The 13,798-nt window shown below is 54.5% G+C and overlaps 2 protein-coding genes across 4 annotated transcripts in view; one reads left to right on the forward strand and one right to left on the reverse strand.

Annotated features, from left to right (window-relative positions):
* Positions 1-13,798, forward strand: part of LOC126944241 (zinc finger protein 688) — a 437,324-nt gene that overhangs the window by 230,937 nt on the left and 192,589 nt on the right. The gene's annotated exons all lie outside the window — the stretch shown is intronic.
* Positions 475-13,771, reverse strand: RNF40 (ring finger protein 40). Of its 2 annotated transcripts, none has more exons than XM_050773457.1 (20): positions 13,694-13,771; positions 13,377-13,579; positions 12,779-12,946; positions 12,505-12,646; positions 11,668-11,874; positions 10,993-11,114; positions 10,734-10,880; positions 10,562-10,636; positions 9,780-9,899; positions 9,504-9,683; positions 9,186-9,321; positions 7,706-7,827; positions 7,191-7,618; positions 6,985-7,102; positions 6,734-6,883; positions 6,323-6,535; positions 6,121-6,246; positions 4,040-4,180; positions 3,824-3,925; positions 475-2,070 (listed from the first exon to the last, which is right to left on the reverse strand). In XM_050773457.1, the coding sequence occupies exons 2-20, from the start codon at positions 13,506-13,508 to the stop codon at positions 1,894-1,896; spliced, it is 3,006 nt and encodes a 1,001-aa protein (XP_050629414.1). In that variant the 5' UTR covers positions 13,509-13,579; positions 13,694-13,771; the 3' UTR covers positions 475-1,893. The 2 variants fall into 2 exon arrangements, with proteins under 2 accessions (XP_050629414.1, XP_050629415.1); XM_050773458.1 differs by having other exon boundaries at positions 13,656-13,758.

Consider the following 13,798-nt stretch of genomic DNA (forward strand, 5'->3'; position numbering starts at 1 on the left):
ACTCCCAAATCCAATTACAAAGAAGGAAGTCACCCCGCTGAGGTGTCCCGATCTGTGCGAGTGGTGTCGGGGTGAAGCCGCTGAGAAGTGGCCCGCAGGATCCAGTTCAGACCGGCCTTTGGCCAGCACAACCGGGAAACCAGCTCTCCCTCCAAGAACCTCCTCCTCACGTGCGAACCAGGAACTACACTTCCCAGGATGCAGCCCGAGGCGTCCCGGCATCCCCAGGCCGATGACAGCCGGGGGCGTGGTCAGCCCGGGGTCCGTGGGAGCAAGACAGGCGGCTCCGCGGCCACCACCACGCTCTCCCCTTCGGGCCCAGTCGGGGACCCCTGCTGGCCCTTAAGTCTGAGCACAGCCTCGCTGTTGAGATGGGCAGAAGCGGGGTCTCATATTGGCACAGGCCCCCTCCCAGGCTCACACCAAACCAGCAAAGTGCTGCTCAGCTGTTGCAGCTAAAATCGGGGGACTACATTTGGGGTGCAAGGCCTGGCTACTCTGGCTGCAGGCCGAGGGTTGAACGTTTATTCATCACAATTAACAGCCTATACAAGCATCTCTAGAGTAGAGGCTGTGGGTCCAAACGGACCCCTGCAGCTCCAACCCTCTGGCTTCTCCAGGCGCTGCCCTCACAGCCCATGGAGCATGCCTGGGCAGGCAGACAAGACACAGGCTCAGTCACAGGGTGTCAGGGGAAGCTCTTCTAGCTGGAATGATTGGAAGTTGGCCCAGCAGCTGGGGCTGGTCTGTCCCTTCCCCTCCTGGGAAGTTCCACCTCCACTGTAGTTAAGGCCACCAGGATGAAAGCAGGGTTAGGTCCAGGGACCCAGTAGAGCCTTGGGATGCAAGAGGTGGGAGTAAATGGACTTGGGAGAGAAGTGGAGATTGGGAAGGGGCCCCGATTAGAATAGAAACTGATGATGTTGGTTCAGCACCTGCAAGATGAGGAAGGTGACTGCAGCAACCTTAGAGCTTCCCAAAGGAAGCAAGTGATGTCCCTGTCTGCCAGGAGGGTACCTCCTTCAGCCCTTGGCACAAGAGCCAGACCAAGGTGTCCAGGGAACTCCACAGGACAGAAGCCCTGCTGAGGTGAGGGGGATGGTGGGTGAAGGAAATTCGGGTTTTTTTTGTTTTTTTTTTTGAGACAGAGTCTCGCTCTGTCGCCCAGGCTGGAGTGCAGTGGCCGGATCTCAGCTCGCTGCAAGCTCCGCCTCCCGGGTTTACGCCATTCTCCTGCTTCAGCCTCCCGAGTAGCTGGGACTACAGGCGCCTGCCACCTCGCCCGGCTAGTTTTTTTTTGTATTTTTAGTAGAGACGGGGTTTCACTGTGTTAGCCAGGATGGTCTCGATCTCCTGACCTCGTGATCCGCCCGTCTCGGCCTCCCAAAGTGCTGGGATTACAGGCTTGAGCCACCACGCCCGGCCAGGAAATTCTTCTTGGGGCTTGTAGCCCGTCTCAAACAAGGAATAAGGACATGGCCCACAGGTCCTCATTTGTGAGCCAGTAGGCAGGGAGTGAGCCTTCTCTAGGGTAGCAGATCACAGCCTGGGGAATTTTCCTTAGGGCTAGGATGCATCCATGGAGACAGACAGGTTAGGGCCAGTTTCCAGGAAGCTCAGTGGAGTGCTCTGGGATCCTCAGGCCTCTCAGGCAGACCTTTTCTGTAGGGCAGTGCCCCCTAGGCTGCAGCTCTGACCTTTAGGAAAGATGGAACGAAGCTTGGCTGATCCCATGCCCACTAGCACGCACCAGGGTCCCCAAACCAACTAGGTGGGCAGGGGCTGGGCCCATAGGGTCCGGAATGGAGGGTGGGGCCACTAGACCTGGGGTAGGGAGGGGCTGGGGGCACAGCCCCCAGGGTCCATGGTGTTCCAGAGTCCCGAGTTTCAGGTTCAGCTGATGTAGATACGATGGAAGTCGTGGGCACCAAAGGCCGCGTTGCACTTGGGGCACTTCCTCTGGCGGGCCTCATAGCGGCCCCGCACGCACTCGAAGCAGAAAACGTGGAAGCACTTGGTAAGGACTGCATCCTTCTTGCGGGTATTACAGCAGGGGCAGGTCAACCGCGCCTGGGCCAGGCAAAGGCATCAGCTTGGGAACAACTCTGACAGTGCCCAAACCCCAAGCTGACAGCAGGAGTCCAAGCCAAGCCCACCACACAGGAGACTGCACCTCATCCTCCCATAACCCTGGAGGTAGGGACAAGCACTCTATGAATGAGCAAACTGAGGCGCAGAGGCCAAGGTCTCAACACTAGGAATCAGCAGAGTCCGGATTAATCACTGGGCAGTGATGCCCATCATGTGTCCCCTCAAAAGGACAAAGACCCACAAGCCCAGCCTGGACTCTGCCTTGGGGCTTCATCTCCTGCCCCACTGGCCTTCTCTGGTAAAATCCCAATCTTGTCTACCTCTTCACCTGCACTTACAAAGTCACAGCTGGAATGGCAATGCAACTAGAAATCTGTTCTCTCTACCCTCAACTTGGCCCAGCCTCGGCACTGGCCAGAGACCCTGCTGTGAGTCCCTTCTTAGCCTGAGACCTCTCTTCTGCTACCAGGAGGGTCTCACCTCCAACTCCAGACATGGATTGACTCAACTCAGCATATCCCAAGAGTCCTCCTCCAGCCTGTTAAAATCCCAGCCCAGCCTGCTGCCTCAGCAGCCTCCCAGCCATCACTCCTGTCTCCCAGGACCCTACGCTCCAGCACTGAACAGGCTCCCAAGCCTGCCTTTACCCCGTGGCTGCCTCCAGCTGCCTCTGCCCTTCAAGGTTCAACTGCTTCTAAGGGGTGACCAAGTCATATGTGGCTTCCACCTCTGCCTCTACTGACATTCCCCAAGCCCATTCTCCAGCCCAGCCCTTCTGCCTTGAGTACCTTCCCAGCCTCCCAAGGGGTCCCACAGGCTCCTTCTCAGCATCCTTTGATAGCATCCCATAGACCCTGCTCCCCTGCAGGTCTCCTAACCCCCTAAATGGTACTGGCCATCCACCTAGTTTCTCAAACCAGGAACCCAGGAGTCCTCCAAGTGTTCCCTTCCCCTCACTCCATGCATTCAATCCATCCCCGAGTCCAAGCAATTCTGCCTCCAAAATGTCTCCTGAACCTATCTACTGTGGTTTCTGCCTCAGTGACTGCAACACCATTAACAATTTCCCTGCCTCCAGTCTACCTCTTCCAGCTCAAATCCAACAACGAATCCAACTACATCACTCTCCTGTTTAAAACCCTTTGAGGTCTCAACCTGGCATACCACACCCTTCAGGAGGTAACACCACCCAACCTCTCCACATTGGCTCCTTCGATTACAACCTCCGGTGCCACGCCCCCAGCAACCCCTCTGCTCAGGCCTCCACATCTGCTGTTCCCTTTGCCTACAGCCCCTCACCCTCATTCCTCACAGCCACTTCTGGCCTATTCTTCAGGTCTGCTGTGGTGACACTCACTCCAGAAAGCCTGCTGACCCCAGGGCCAGGGGAAGGGCCTCCCCTGAGTCCCCTCAGCCCCTCTGGCCTCTGCCATCACATTACACATCTGGGATAAGAGAATTACTTGGCTGCCTCCTCCCCTGTCAGTTTCAAGAGGTCAGAGACCAGGGTCAGTTCCTAGTTTCCCAACCCATACCCAGCCAAGCACTGTGCCTGGCTCACGGTGCATGTACAGCAAACACTCGGTCAGCATTTGACTCTGCAACCACTGTGCTGCCCCCTTTGTGCTGCCCTACATTACTTCCAGGGTCCCCAGACTCTCTACTACAGTCTCAGCAATCCTGTATCTACAATTCCCAGGTGGACAGGGCACAACTTGGCTCACAGCCCCACCTTATACTCCTTGATCTCCTCCTGGAGGATTTCGTCAGCATCCGCATAGACCTCCACCTTCCTCTGCTTTTCCAGCTTGCGCCGCAGCCGTGAGATGTCCTCCTGGGGTAGGAGAGGCCTGGCTAAGGGCAAGGGTCCTCACCCTTGAGCCATCTGCCCCCATGATAGGTCCGTGACCGTGGACCACCCTAGCCCGGCCCCTCACCCTGCACGCACCTGAGCCCTCTTGAGGTTGAAACTCTCTTTCTCACGAGCAGCCCGGCTCTCTGCCAGGCAGGGCTGGATCTCCCGCAGCCGAGTCTGCACGTGCTCCAGCTGCACCTTCAGGTCCTCGGCCAGCTGGGCGGCTTCTACAGCCTGAGTGGAGTGGAACAGGAAGGAGGCACTGGTATGAGCCTGGTGACTCAGGCATGTGGAGCCATGGTCCACCGATGCTTGTGTCCAGTGCCCCAGTGACACCTGCCCTGGAGCTACTCCTGCCTCCTGATCTCTGAGCCCTTCTCTCCTGTTCTCCCTCTCAAGTTCCTCCCCTGTGTGATGCTGTCTGGTTTTTGAGGCTTCACAAGGCTCTCCTCTTTGCTCCCAACTTCCCCAACACACGCACAGCTCCCCGGGCCTCAGCTCAAGAGTCACCTCCTGAGAGGCTCCCCTTTTTTCTTTGACAGCACCTCAGATTCCTGCATAAGGCATACTGTGACCTGCACTATTTTATTTGGGGGATTACTGGCCTGCTCTGCCTGCCAAGACCTGAAGTTACAGCTTTGACTGGAAGGCAGGGACCTTCTAGTTCCCACCGTCTCCACAGCAATCAGCACAAGGCCTAGTACATAGCAGGGGTGTAAAATATACTGCTTAAATGGGCTGGGCGCAGAGGCTCACGCTTGTAATCCCAACACTTTGGGAGGCCGAGGCGGGCAAATCATGGGGTCAGGAGTTTGAGACCAGCCTGGCCAACACAGTGAAACCCTGTCTCTACTAAAAATACAAACATTAGCTGGGTGTGGTAGTAGGTGCCTGTAGTCCCAGCTACTTGGGACACTAAGGCAGAAGAATTGCTTGAACCTAGGAGGCAGAGGCTGCAGTGAGCTGAGACCAAGCCACTGTACTCCAGCCTGGGCAATAGAGCTAGACTCCGTCTAAAAAAATAAACCAAAAAAAAAAAAAACCCACAAACACACTGCTTAAATGAACGAACTAACTGGAGAAGAAAACAGCTTCAGAGGAAATGGAAATCAATGTTAACGTTAAGCTTTTAGCCAAAGCTAGACATTTCTTGTATTTAACACAACTATGTGAGAGGGCACATCATCCCCAGTTTACAGTTCACCAGTGAGTGGTTAGAAGGTAGAGCCTGGAGTCAAGGAGGCTTGGACCCACATACCAGGGCCACTCCCTCTTGAGCATATCAGTCCACCTCCCTGAGCCTCAGTTTCCTTATTTATAAAATGAGGTTAAAAACAAAATTCGGCCAGGCGTGGGGGCTCACGCTGTAACCCCAGCACTTTGGGAGGCCAAGGTGGGCGGATCACAAGGTCAGGAGTTTGAGACCAGCCTGGCCAACATGGTGAAACCCCGTCTCTACTAAAAAAAATACAAAAATTAGCCGGGCATGGTGGTGCGCACCTGTAATCCCAGCTACTTGGAAGGCTGAGGTGGGAGAATTGCTTGAACCTGGGAGGTGGAGGTTGCAGAGCCAAGATCGCAACACTGCACTCCAGCCTGGGCGACAGAACAAGACTCCATCTCAAAAAAAAAAAAAAAAAAAAAAAAAAAAATTCCACCTTTTATTTTTTTCCTAGGGACAGAGTCTCATCCTTGTCACCCAGACTGCAGTGCAGTGGTGTGATCATAGCTCACTGCAGCCTCAACCTCCAAGTGATCCTCTCACCTGTCAGCCTGTCACTTGAGAAGCTGGGACTACAGGCACATACCACCACAATCAGCTAATTTTAAAATTTTTTTGTAGAGATGGGAGTCTCACTATGTTGCCCAGGCTGGTCTCCAACTCCTGGCCTCAAGCAAACCTCCCGCCTCTGTTTCCCAAAGTGTTGGGATTACAGGCGTGAGCCCCCAAACCCGTAAACACCATCTTGACAGGATTAATGAGACTGAAATGTGACCAAGCATGTCAAGCACTCAGCATGTGGCCTGGCGCATGTAAATGTTCAGGATGTGTGAGCTGTTCTGTGACGGCCTGGCTTCATCTTAGGCTATCGCGTTGGGTGCTCTGAGCAGAACCGGAAGGTGAGGAGGTGAGCCAGCAGCCCAAGTTGTGTGTCCCCCTGGCCCAGCCTCACCTTCCGCTTGTTGAGCTCCAGGGCTTGGCTGCGCAGCGTCAGCTCCTTCTCCACACCCCCAAGGCTGCCCTGCAAGGCCCGCTCCTTCTCCTCCAGCTTCTGCACAGTCAGCAGCTGGGCATCCACCTAAGGACCAGAGGAGGACTCAGGGGCATGACCCCCGCCTCTCCAGCTCCACCCTATAAGCTGGGGGCGGCCATACCTGGGACTTGAGGCCAAGGACCTGCTCGCCCAACTCATCCTTCTCCTCCCGCAGCAGCTTGTGAATCTGATTGGCCTTGATCCGCTCTGACATCAGCTTAAAGTTGGCATCGTCCTTTTCCCGCAACTGCTGTAGCAGCCGCCCATTCTGTTCCTGCATGTCCTCAAAAGCCTGACCTGTCACATCCATCTCTGAGAGCAGAGCCTCCTCCTCCTGCAGCAAGTGGGAGGAGACAAGATGGAACATGGGAAGTGGACAGGATGGCTATGGGGGAACCATGGGAAAACGCAGCAAAGCAAAGAACCACAGAGGGGACCCAGATCATCAAGGTGCTGAAGGCACTACAGGCACCCAACAGGGTTTGAAGGGATCTCTCTGCATTCGGAGGCAAGGGCAACACAGGGGCCGCACCTGCTTGGTGGCACCCAGCTTGCGCTGCAGGTGTTCTATCTGCTCCTCTGCCTGCCGAATGCGCCGCAGGGCATCCTCATCCGCGATCTTCTTGCTCTCCCTTCGATCCCTCTCCTCCAATTCCCGGATGCGGCTCCGCAGCTCATCAACCTACAGCACAGGGAAAAAGGAACTCTCTTGACACTGCTTCCTGCTGACCTAGGACTCTGTTCTGCCTTTCTGCATGTCCCACAAGCCCCAGCTGCCCTCACCTCGGCCTTGGCCTTGCGTTCTGCTGCCATGAGCTGCACCTTATCCCGCTGTTCCTTGGGTGCTGACTTGTACATATCCAGCAGCAGTTTCATCTCCTTCTGGCTCTCCTGGGCCTTCCTGGCAAGGAGGTACAGGAGGAAGTCTTGGTGAGTGGGACTGGAGGCCACCTGGCAGGGTCAGGAAGGAGACAGGAATACAGCCTCACTTGAGCTCTGCTCGGAGACCCTTGAGGAGTTCTGATTCCTTCCTCTTGGCTTCTTCCACCTTGGCCTTCTCCCGATCGGCCCTCGAGAGAGCGGAGGCTACAGGTGGAGGACCCAAGCCAGGACCTTCTCGTTCCCGAAGCTCCCGCTTGGGCCTGGCCTCAGGTTCTCGGCCCCGGGAGGAAGGGCCCTGGGCCCCAAGGGTTAAGCCCTGGACATCCTCTTCAGAGGGGACCAGCTCCTCCTTCTTCACTGAAGTGGTAGTAGTGGTGGTGCCAGGCACTGGAGCCATTTCCTTTCTGTTGTCGGGGGTACTGACAGGGCCTGGCCCACCCTCCTCTTTCCCTGGGGCTGGGGCACTGAGGCCAGAGTCCTCTGGGTGGCCCAGGTTGGGGGTGGAGTGGGTAGAGCCACTGGTCTGGGCCCGGAGCTGCAAAGGCAGAGAGGAAGAGGGATGAAGTCAGATGTTGTTCATTGGAGTCTAGCCAAAGCTTTTCCCAGGCAGGCCCCTTCTTACCTTGCCAATCTCAGCTTGTACTTCTCGAAGCTTCCGCTTGTATCGCTGGGCGTCCCCTTTTAGCTGGTGGTTGTGGTTTTGAAGACTACTAATCAGGTGGCGCATCTCACGGTTGATGGGCCCTGGAGAAGCACCAGGAATTAAGGGTGTCAGAACCAGTTCCTGGGTTAGGGCTCCAACCCCTCAGTGTGGGAAGAGGCTATGCCATCACTCCCACTGTGCAGGAGGGGAACACTGCGGCCTCAACTGAGCATGAACTCACCAAAGTAAATAATGCTGACTTCAAGAAAACTCACCCAAAAGTAACTTGACACTGCCTCTTCATATGACTTTTGCTAATGTAGAACATGTTTTTGTTTTTTTAAAATAGAAACAGTGTCTCACTTTGTTGCCCAGGGTGGTCTCAAATTCCTGGCCTCAAGTGATCCTCCCACCTTGGCCTCCCAAAGTGCTGGGATTACAGACATGAATCACCATGCCTGGCCTATGTTTTTTCTTTTTTCTTTTTTTTTTTTAATACATCCAATTCCCTTTAATAGAGAAGGTAACTGTAACATTCACAAAAGTTAGTCAACTTTTTCTAGATTCTTTGTTTTTGTTTTTTGTTTTTTTTGGGAGGGGGGACGGAGTCTCGCTCTGTCACCCAGACTGGAGTGCAGAGGCGCAATCTCCGTTCACTGCAAGCTCCGCCTTCTGGGTTCACGCCATTCTCCTGCCACAGCCTCCCGAGTAGCTGGGACTACTAGCGCCCGCCAGCACACCCCGCTAATTTTTTGTATTTTTAGTAGAGACAGGGTTTCACTGTGTTAGCCAGGGTGGTCTCGATCTTCTGACCTCGTGATCCTCCCGCCTCAGCCTCCCAAAGTGCTGGGATTACAGGCGCTCTGAGCCACTGCGCCCGGCCAACTTTTTTTAGATTCTTAAACATCACCTTCCCAGTTGCATTTCCCTAGCCACCTATCCAAAATTGCAACATCGTTTCTCCTGATACTTCCTATCATCCTTTTCTGCTTTACTTTCCTTACTGTATTTGTCAGGAACTAACACATTTTCTACTTTTCTTCTACTAGTTCATCTTTCTCTAGTCTGTCTTCTATTAGAATGTTGCTCTACATGGCAGGAATTCTGTTTTGTTCACTGGCATAACCCCAAACCCTAGAACAGAGCCTGGCTCATAGGTGGCATCTGATAAATCTTTGTAACACAGGTATCTGAGAGAGAGAGACATCATCAGACCAGAAGACTGTGGACAGGGCTGACAGCTCAAACTCTGCATGTGCCTGCTCCATCAGCCATCCCAGCTGGCGTGACCCTCACTGTGCCTGGGAGCCAAGCAGTGCAGGCCCTGTTTTGCATAGGAAGCCCAGGCTCTGTGAAAAAAAAAGGCCTTAGCCTCTTGCATCTGGATAAGCAGCGGCCCCACACCAGGGCCCAGCACTCCCAGATAAGGCCCCACCTCCGCCCTATCCTCACCACATACCCGCCTGCTCGTTGGCCGCCAGATTCTGCTCAAACTCGATGCGCAGCATCTCGTACTCCTTGCGTACCTGGGCCAGCGTGTCCTCCAGCTGAATGACCTCTGTGCGCAGCTTCTTCTGCAGCCCCAGCTCGTCGCTCTGTGGATTGACGTGTTAAGGACCCACACAGTCCCTCGGTCCCACCTCAGGATTCAGTATCTTAGGAAAAATCTATTCCCCAGGGACCCCTGGCTGGCACACAGGGCCTCTGAAGCCACCAACACCTCAACACTAAGGGTCTGGCCCTTAGCCCAGTCCCCACACCTGTTCCAGAGCCATACCTCCATGTGCTCTATATGTCGCAGATGGGAGTTTTTGGTGGCCAGCAGCAAGCCCCGAGCCTCGTCCAGCTGGGTCTTCACTTGCAGAGACTCGTTGTAGAGCAGTGAGAACTGGGCCTGCAGCATGCGGTACTCCCCTGTCTCCCGCACTACCTCCTCGGGAAGGCTCCGCAAGGCCACCTGGGGCAGGGATGCCCAAATGGGATCAGCAAGTGGATTCAGGGCTCAGTCCCTCCCTTACAGGCATAGGCCTTCTCAGCTCCTACGGCAGCCCACCTTGAGGCGCTCATTGGTCCGCACAGCCCCCTGAAGTTCAGCCTGCAGTTTCTCCAGCTCTGCCATGCGGCTGTTGGCCAATTCCTGGTTTTCCTCCAACTCTGCATTCAGCATCTCAAACTAAGGAGTGGGAGGCGGGGCCATGGGAGGCAGGGCCAGGTGTGGCAGCAGGCTTCCCTTACATCCCCAGCAAACACTCCAGCCCAAGCACTCCGTGCAGGGCAATGACCGATTCTGATGCCCCAAACCAAGTACTTTCCTAAGGGCTCCCAGACAAATGGGAGAAAATTCAATACTGCATGGTTGGTGTTGAGAACTAAGGCTCTTAACTGATGGGGAATCACGGAAGCATTCCAGGAAGGCCTAAAGTGCCAGTAAAGGTAAAAAGGGCACAGTGACCACCAGATGCCAACTGACTCCAACTCACTCCTCTCTCTCTCTTCTGTGCTTTATCTTTGTGGTACTCATAACACAATGATAGGCTATTTTACCAATTTCTTGTTTGTTACAACAAGTAGAACCTAAAGATATATTCTTTTATTTATTTCTTGTCTGGTCCATGAAAGTTTTAACCTGTATTTTGTTCTCCCCAATATGCCTAGTGCCTAGCACTAAGTGTTCAAAAATTTACTCAAAAAGTATATGAATGCATGAAAGAAAGAGCAGCAGGAGTGACCAAGAAGGGCCTTGGAGATGGACGTTTGTCCTTCATCTCGAGGGGAATTTCAAGAGTGCAACACAGAAGAGGTCGTGAGAAGGGGTGGGAGGAAGACGCCGCTCACCTTCTGCATGCTGAGTGTGATCTGGCCCCCCTGGAAGCCTGAGGAGCTCCCAGACACATAGTAGCCAGAGTTCAGCTGTGGAGAGAAAACAGACAGGCAATGGAAGTGGAGGGGAGGAGCTAGGGCCCAAGGGCCCAGCCTTGCCTCACCTGCCCCAGTACCCCTGCCCCACCTGCTCTAAGGCCTCTGCCAGGTGCTTATTGAGCTTTTGCTCTCGCTTCCGCAGCTTCTCAATGTCCCACTGCAAGTCCTCCACTGTTGTCTCCATCTCCAACACCTTGGTCTCTGCCGACGTCACTTTATCCTGGAGCTCGGAGTACTGGGAACAATGAGGGAGCAGATGCTTGGATGGGGGACTTGGTCCCTGAGGGCCCATCTAACCCAAATCCTGCCTGATTCTAATCCCACTCCCAAAGCCCCTGGCTCCTCACCTCCAATGAGATGCGGTGGTGTTTCTCCTGCAGCTGGGTGGCCAAGTCCTGCAGTCGCCGGTTCTCACGGCCCAGCTCTCGGGTGCGTGCCCGAGCCACCTCACTGAGGGGCTCACTGTCCCCTGGGAAAGCAGGGCCCAGGTTAAGAGTCCAGCTCAGGGCAATGGGGCAAAGAACTAACTCATTCTGGAGTCTGCTATGTGCCCAGTGTGATCCCCCAGCTGTCTTGCCAATTTCTCATGACAAAGCTAGGAGTCTTTATCTCCACTGCACAGAGGAGGAAACCAGCTCAGAGAGGGGAGCCACTTTCCCAGCACGTCCAGGTGAGGGTGGCAGAACTGAAGTGGGAGAAGCCTGTCAACCTACAAGGCCTGAGCCCTTGAAGCTATGCCTTGTGGATCTGCAACCCACACAAAGTGCTCCAGAGGGGCCTCTGGACAGGAGGCTCTACTAGCATCAACAGCTCCTCCAACCCATCTCTCTAGCATTCAGTCCAGGAATCAAAGTTGGAACCCCCATCTACAGCCTAACCTACCCCTCCCAAGAACGTGGCTGATATATTCCTTGGGGAATTCTGGCCGCCCTTGGACTTGGGCATTAGGGGAATTGGAAAGGGGTGCCATCAAGATGCAGGTAGGGATGGACACCTCTTGGGTATGGGCACAAAGAACCCACCTCGGCTATACACTCGCTGACAGAGTTCCTCCACCCGGCGCTGTAGGCGGTCTGAGGCCTCTACCACATGAGACACAGCTGCCTTAGAGAACTCCATTCGGCCTTGCAGCTCCAGCTCCACCTCCTCACTGCTGCTGGCACCCAGTGCCACCACAAAAGCCAAGGCCGGCTCACTGAGAGGGGGCCGCAGCTGCAATGGCAAGGGCTCTGGAAGGAATGGACAGACCCTCATGAGGATAATAGCAGCAGTTACCACCACTCTGTACTAAGTTCCAGACTGAGCCCTTCAATATTCATGGCTCACTTAATCAACACAACCTATAGTGCACTATTATCTCCATCCTGAAAGTGAGACAAATGAGGTTCAGGGAGGTAAAGTAATTTCCTCAAAGCTACAGAGTTGCGTATCACATCCTCAGGGATGCCTCCTGTACTTTCCCAGTAAAAATTAGAATCTCACACACACACACACGTGTGCACACACAATTATTCCCTTTCAAGAGCCCCAGTACTTTCTGCTATGTTTGTAATTTCCTCCCTCATAGCAAATGCAATGAGCAAGTACCCATTTCTAGAAAGCGTCAAATACATAGTTAACACTCAACCGTAATACTGTTTTCAAACAAATGGGTGTCAAAACATGAATTGCTCTATAAACCAAGTTAGTCAGAGTCCAAAGCCTGTATTTTTGTGCACTGCACTTTACCACCCAAACATGAAATCCATTTCGTGGGGAGTAGTAAGGCAGGCAATTCAGAGGCCCAACGCCAAAGTCCCCTCCTCCCCAGGACTTTTCCCAGAACTGAAGCTCCCTAGATCCCAGAACTCTGGTCTCACCCCTCAGCTCTGATGTCCCCGGCTCTGGGAGAGGAGTCCCATCACATGTGGGCCCCTCCTGGGTCCCAGGTGCTTCAGGCGCTGAAGACAGCTCCCCCTGGCCCTCATGGCATCGGAGAAGGGCTTCCACAGTTTCATCCAGCTGGAAGGAGAAAGCATCAAAAATGTTATGAATCCCTTAATGCTTTCCAACATTATACCCCTTTTCCAGCAGGGGAATCTGGGGATTGGCAGCTGAATCAAGGCCTGGTCTTGGAAAGCAGAAGGCATCCACCTGGGCCCAGTAGCGATTGACGATGAGGAGTGTGGCATCATCTGTGGCCTGCCGCTTCTCCAACTTCTCAATTCGTTCTCGGAGTTCATCTTCACAAGCCTGCCGTTGTTCCAGCCGCTCTGCCAGTTTTTTGTTCTTGAACTGTAGTACCTTCAGGTCCATCTCCTCCTACCAAAGGAAACAAAGGGGCCGACGAGAATATCAAGCAGAGCCCAGAAACCAATCACACAGAAAGAGAGGAGCAGAGCATCTGGAATGCATGGGAGATGGGGGTATTCCCACACTAACCGCTAACAGAATCTAAGGAAGCTCACACAACCCACAGCGAAAGTGTCTTGGTTGTGAGGAGGCTCACGTTGTTTCTGCCTGTCCCCTTCTAACTCCTTAGTCTTTGACAAGTCACACGCCCCCTGGGAACCTGTTTTCCTATCTGTAAAGGGAAGACAGGCGTCGTGTTCTCGGTTTCTTTCAACAGAGTATCCTGTAACGCGGACCTTGCTAAACTTGGGGAAGTGGGTGTAAGATTCTGGACAATTTGGCCAGGGAACAGAGGGAGGGCTCTGGGAAATTCTGAGGGTTAAGGCAAGAGCCCAAGAACCGTGGAAGAGATGCCTCCAAGACGAATGGGCTCGATAAGAGTGGTGGTGGTCTTCTCCTCACGACTCAGCTTCTTCTCCGGGGGCCCTGAGCCCCCGTCGCCGGCGGCGCGTTTGTTGCCTAGCCCAGACATGGCCGCGGCGGCTGGAGCGGCGCAGGGTCCCCTGAGGGGCGTCAGACGGGAGGAGGCGGTACTTCCGTCACCTGCAGAAGACAGAGAGCAAAGATGTGGGAACGGCTGGTGTTCCACAGCCCCAAACACCCTCCACCCCGCACACACCTGCTGGATCCCGTCCCCGCCGGCGCCAGAGCCCTCACCAGCAACAGGGTCAGCCTAGCGCCGCCATCTTGGATTTCACCGGACGTCACTGGACGTTACTGGCCCCCCCAACGGTGCACAGGGCGCAGGCGCCGGAGGCAGCC

The sequence above is a fragment of the Macaca thibetana genome, chromosome 20, assembly GCF_024542745.1.
Source record: "Macaca thibetana thibetana isolate TM-01 chromosome 20, ASM2454274v1, whole genome shotgun sequence".
Taxonomy (NCBI): domain Eukaryota; kingdom Metazoa; phylum Chordata; class Mammalia; order Primates; family Cercopithecidae; genus Macaca; species Macaca thibetana.

Bases quoted from the DNA above. Each gene is read 5' to 3' on its own strand.
- RNF40 (XM_050773457.1), bottom strand. From the start codon at position 13,508: ATGTCTGGGCTAGGCAACAAACGCGCCGCCGGCGACGGGGGCTCAGGG. The intron at 12,647-12,778 runs GTGGATGCCTTC...TTCTCCTTCCAG, and splicing joins TCAATCGCTACTGGGCCCAG to CTGGATGAAACTGTGGAAGC. The intron at 2,071-3,823 runs GTGGGGCTGTGA...TGCCTGGCCCAG, and splicing joins AGGAGATCAAGGAGTATAAG to GCGCGGTTGACCTGCCCCTG.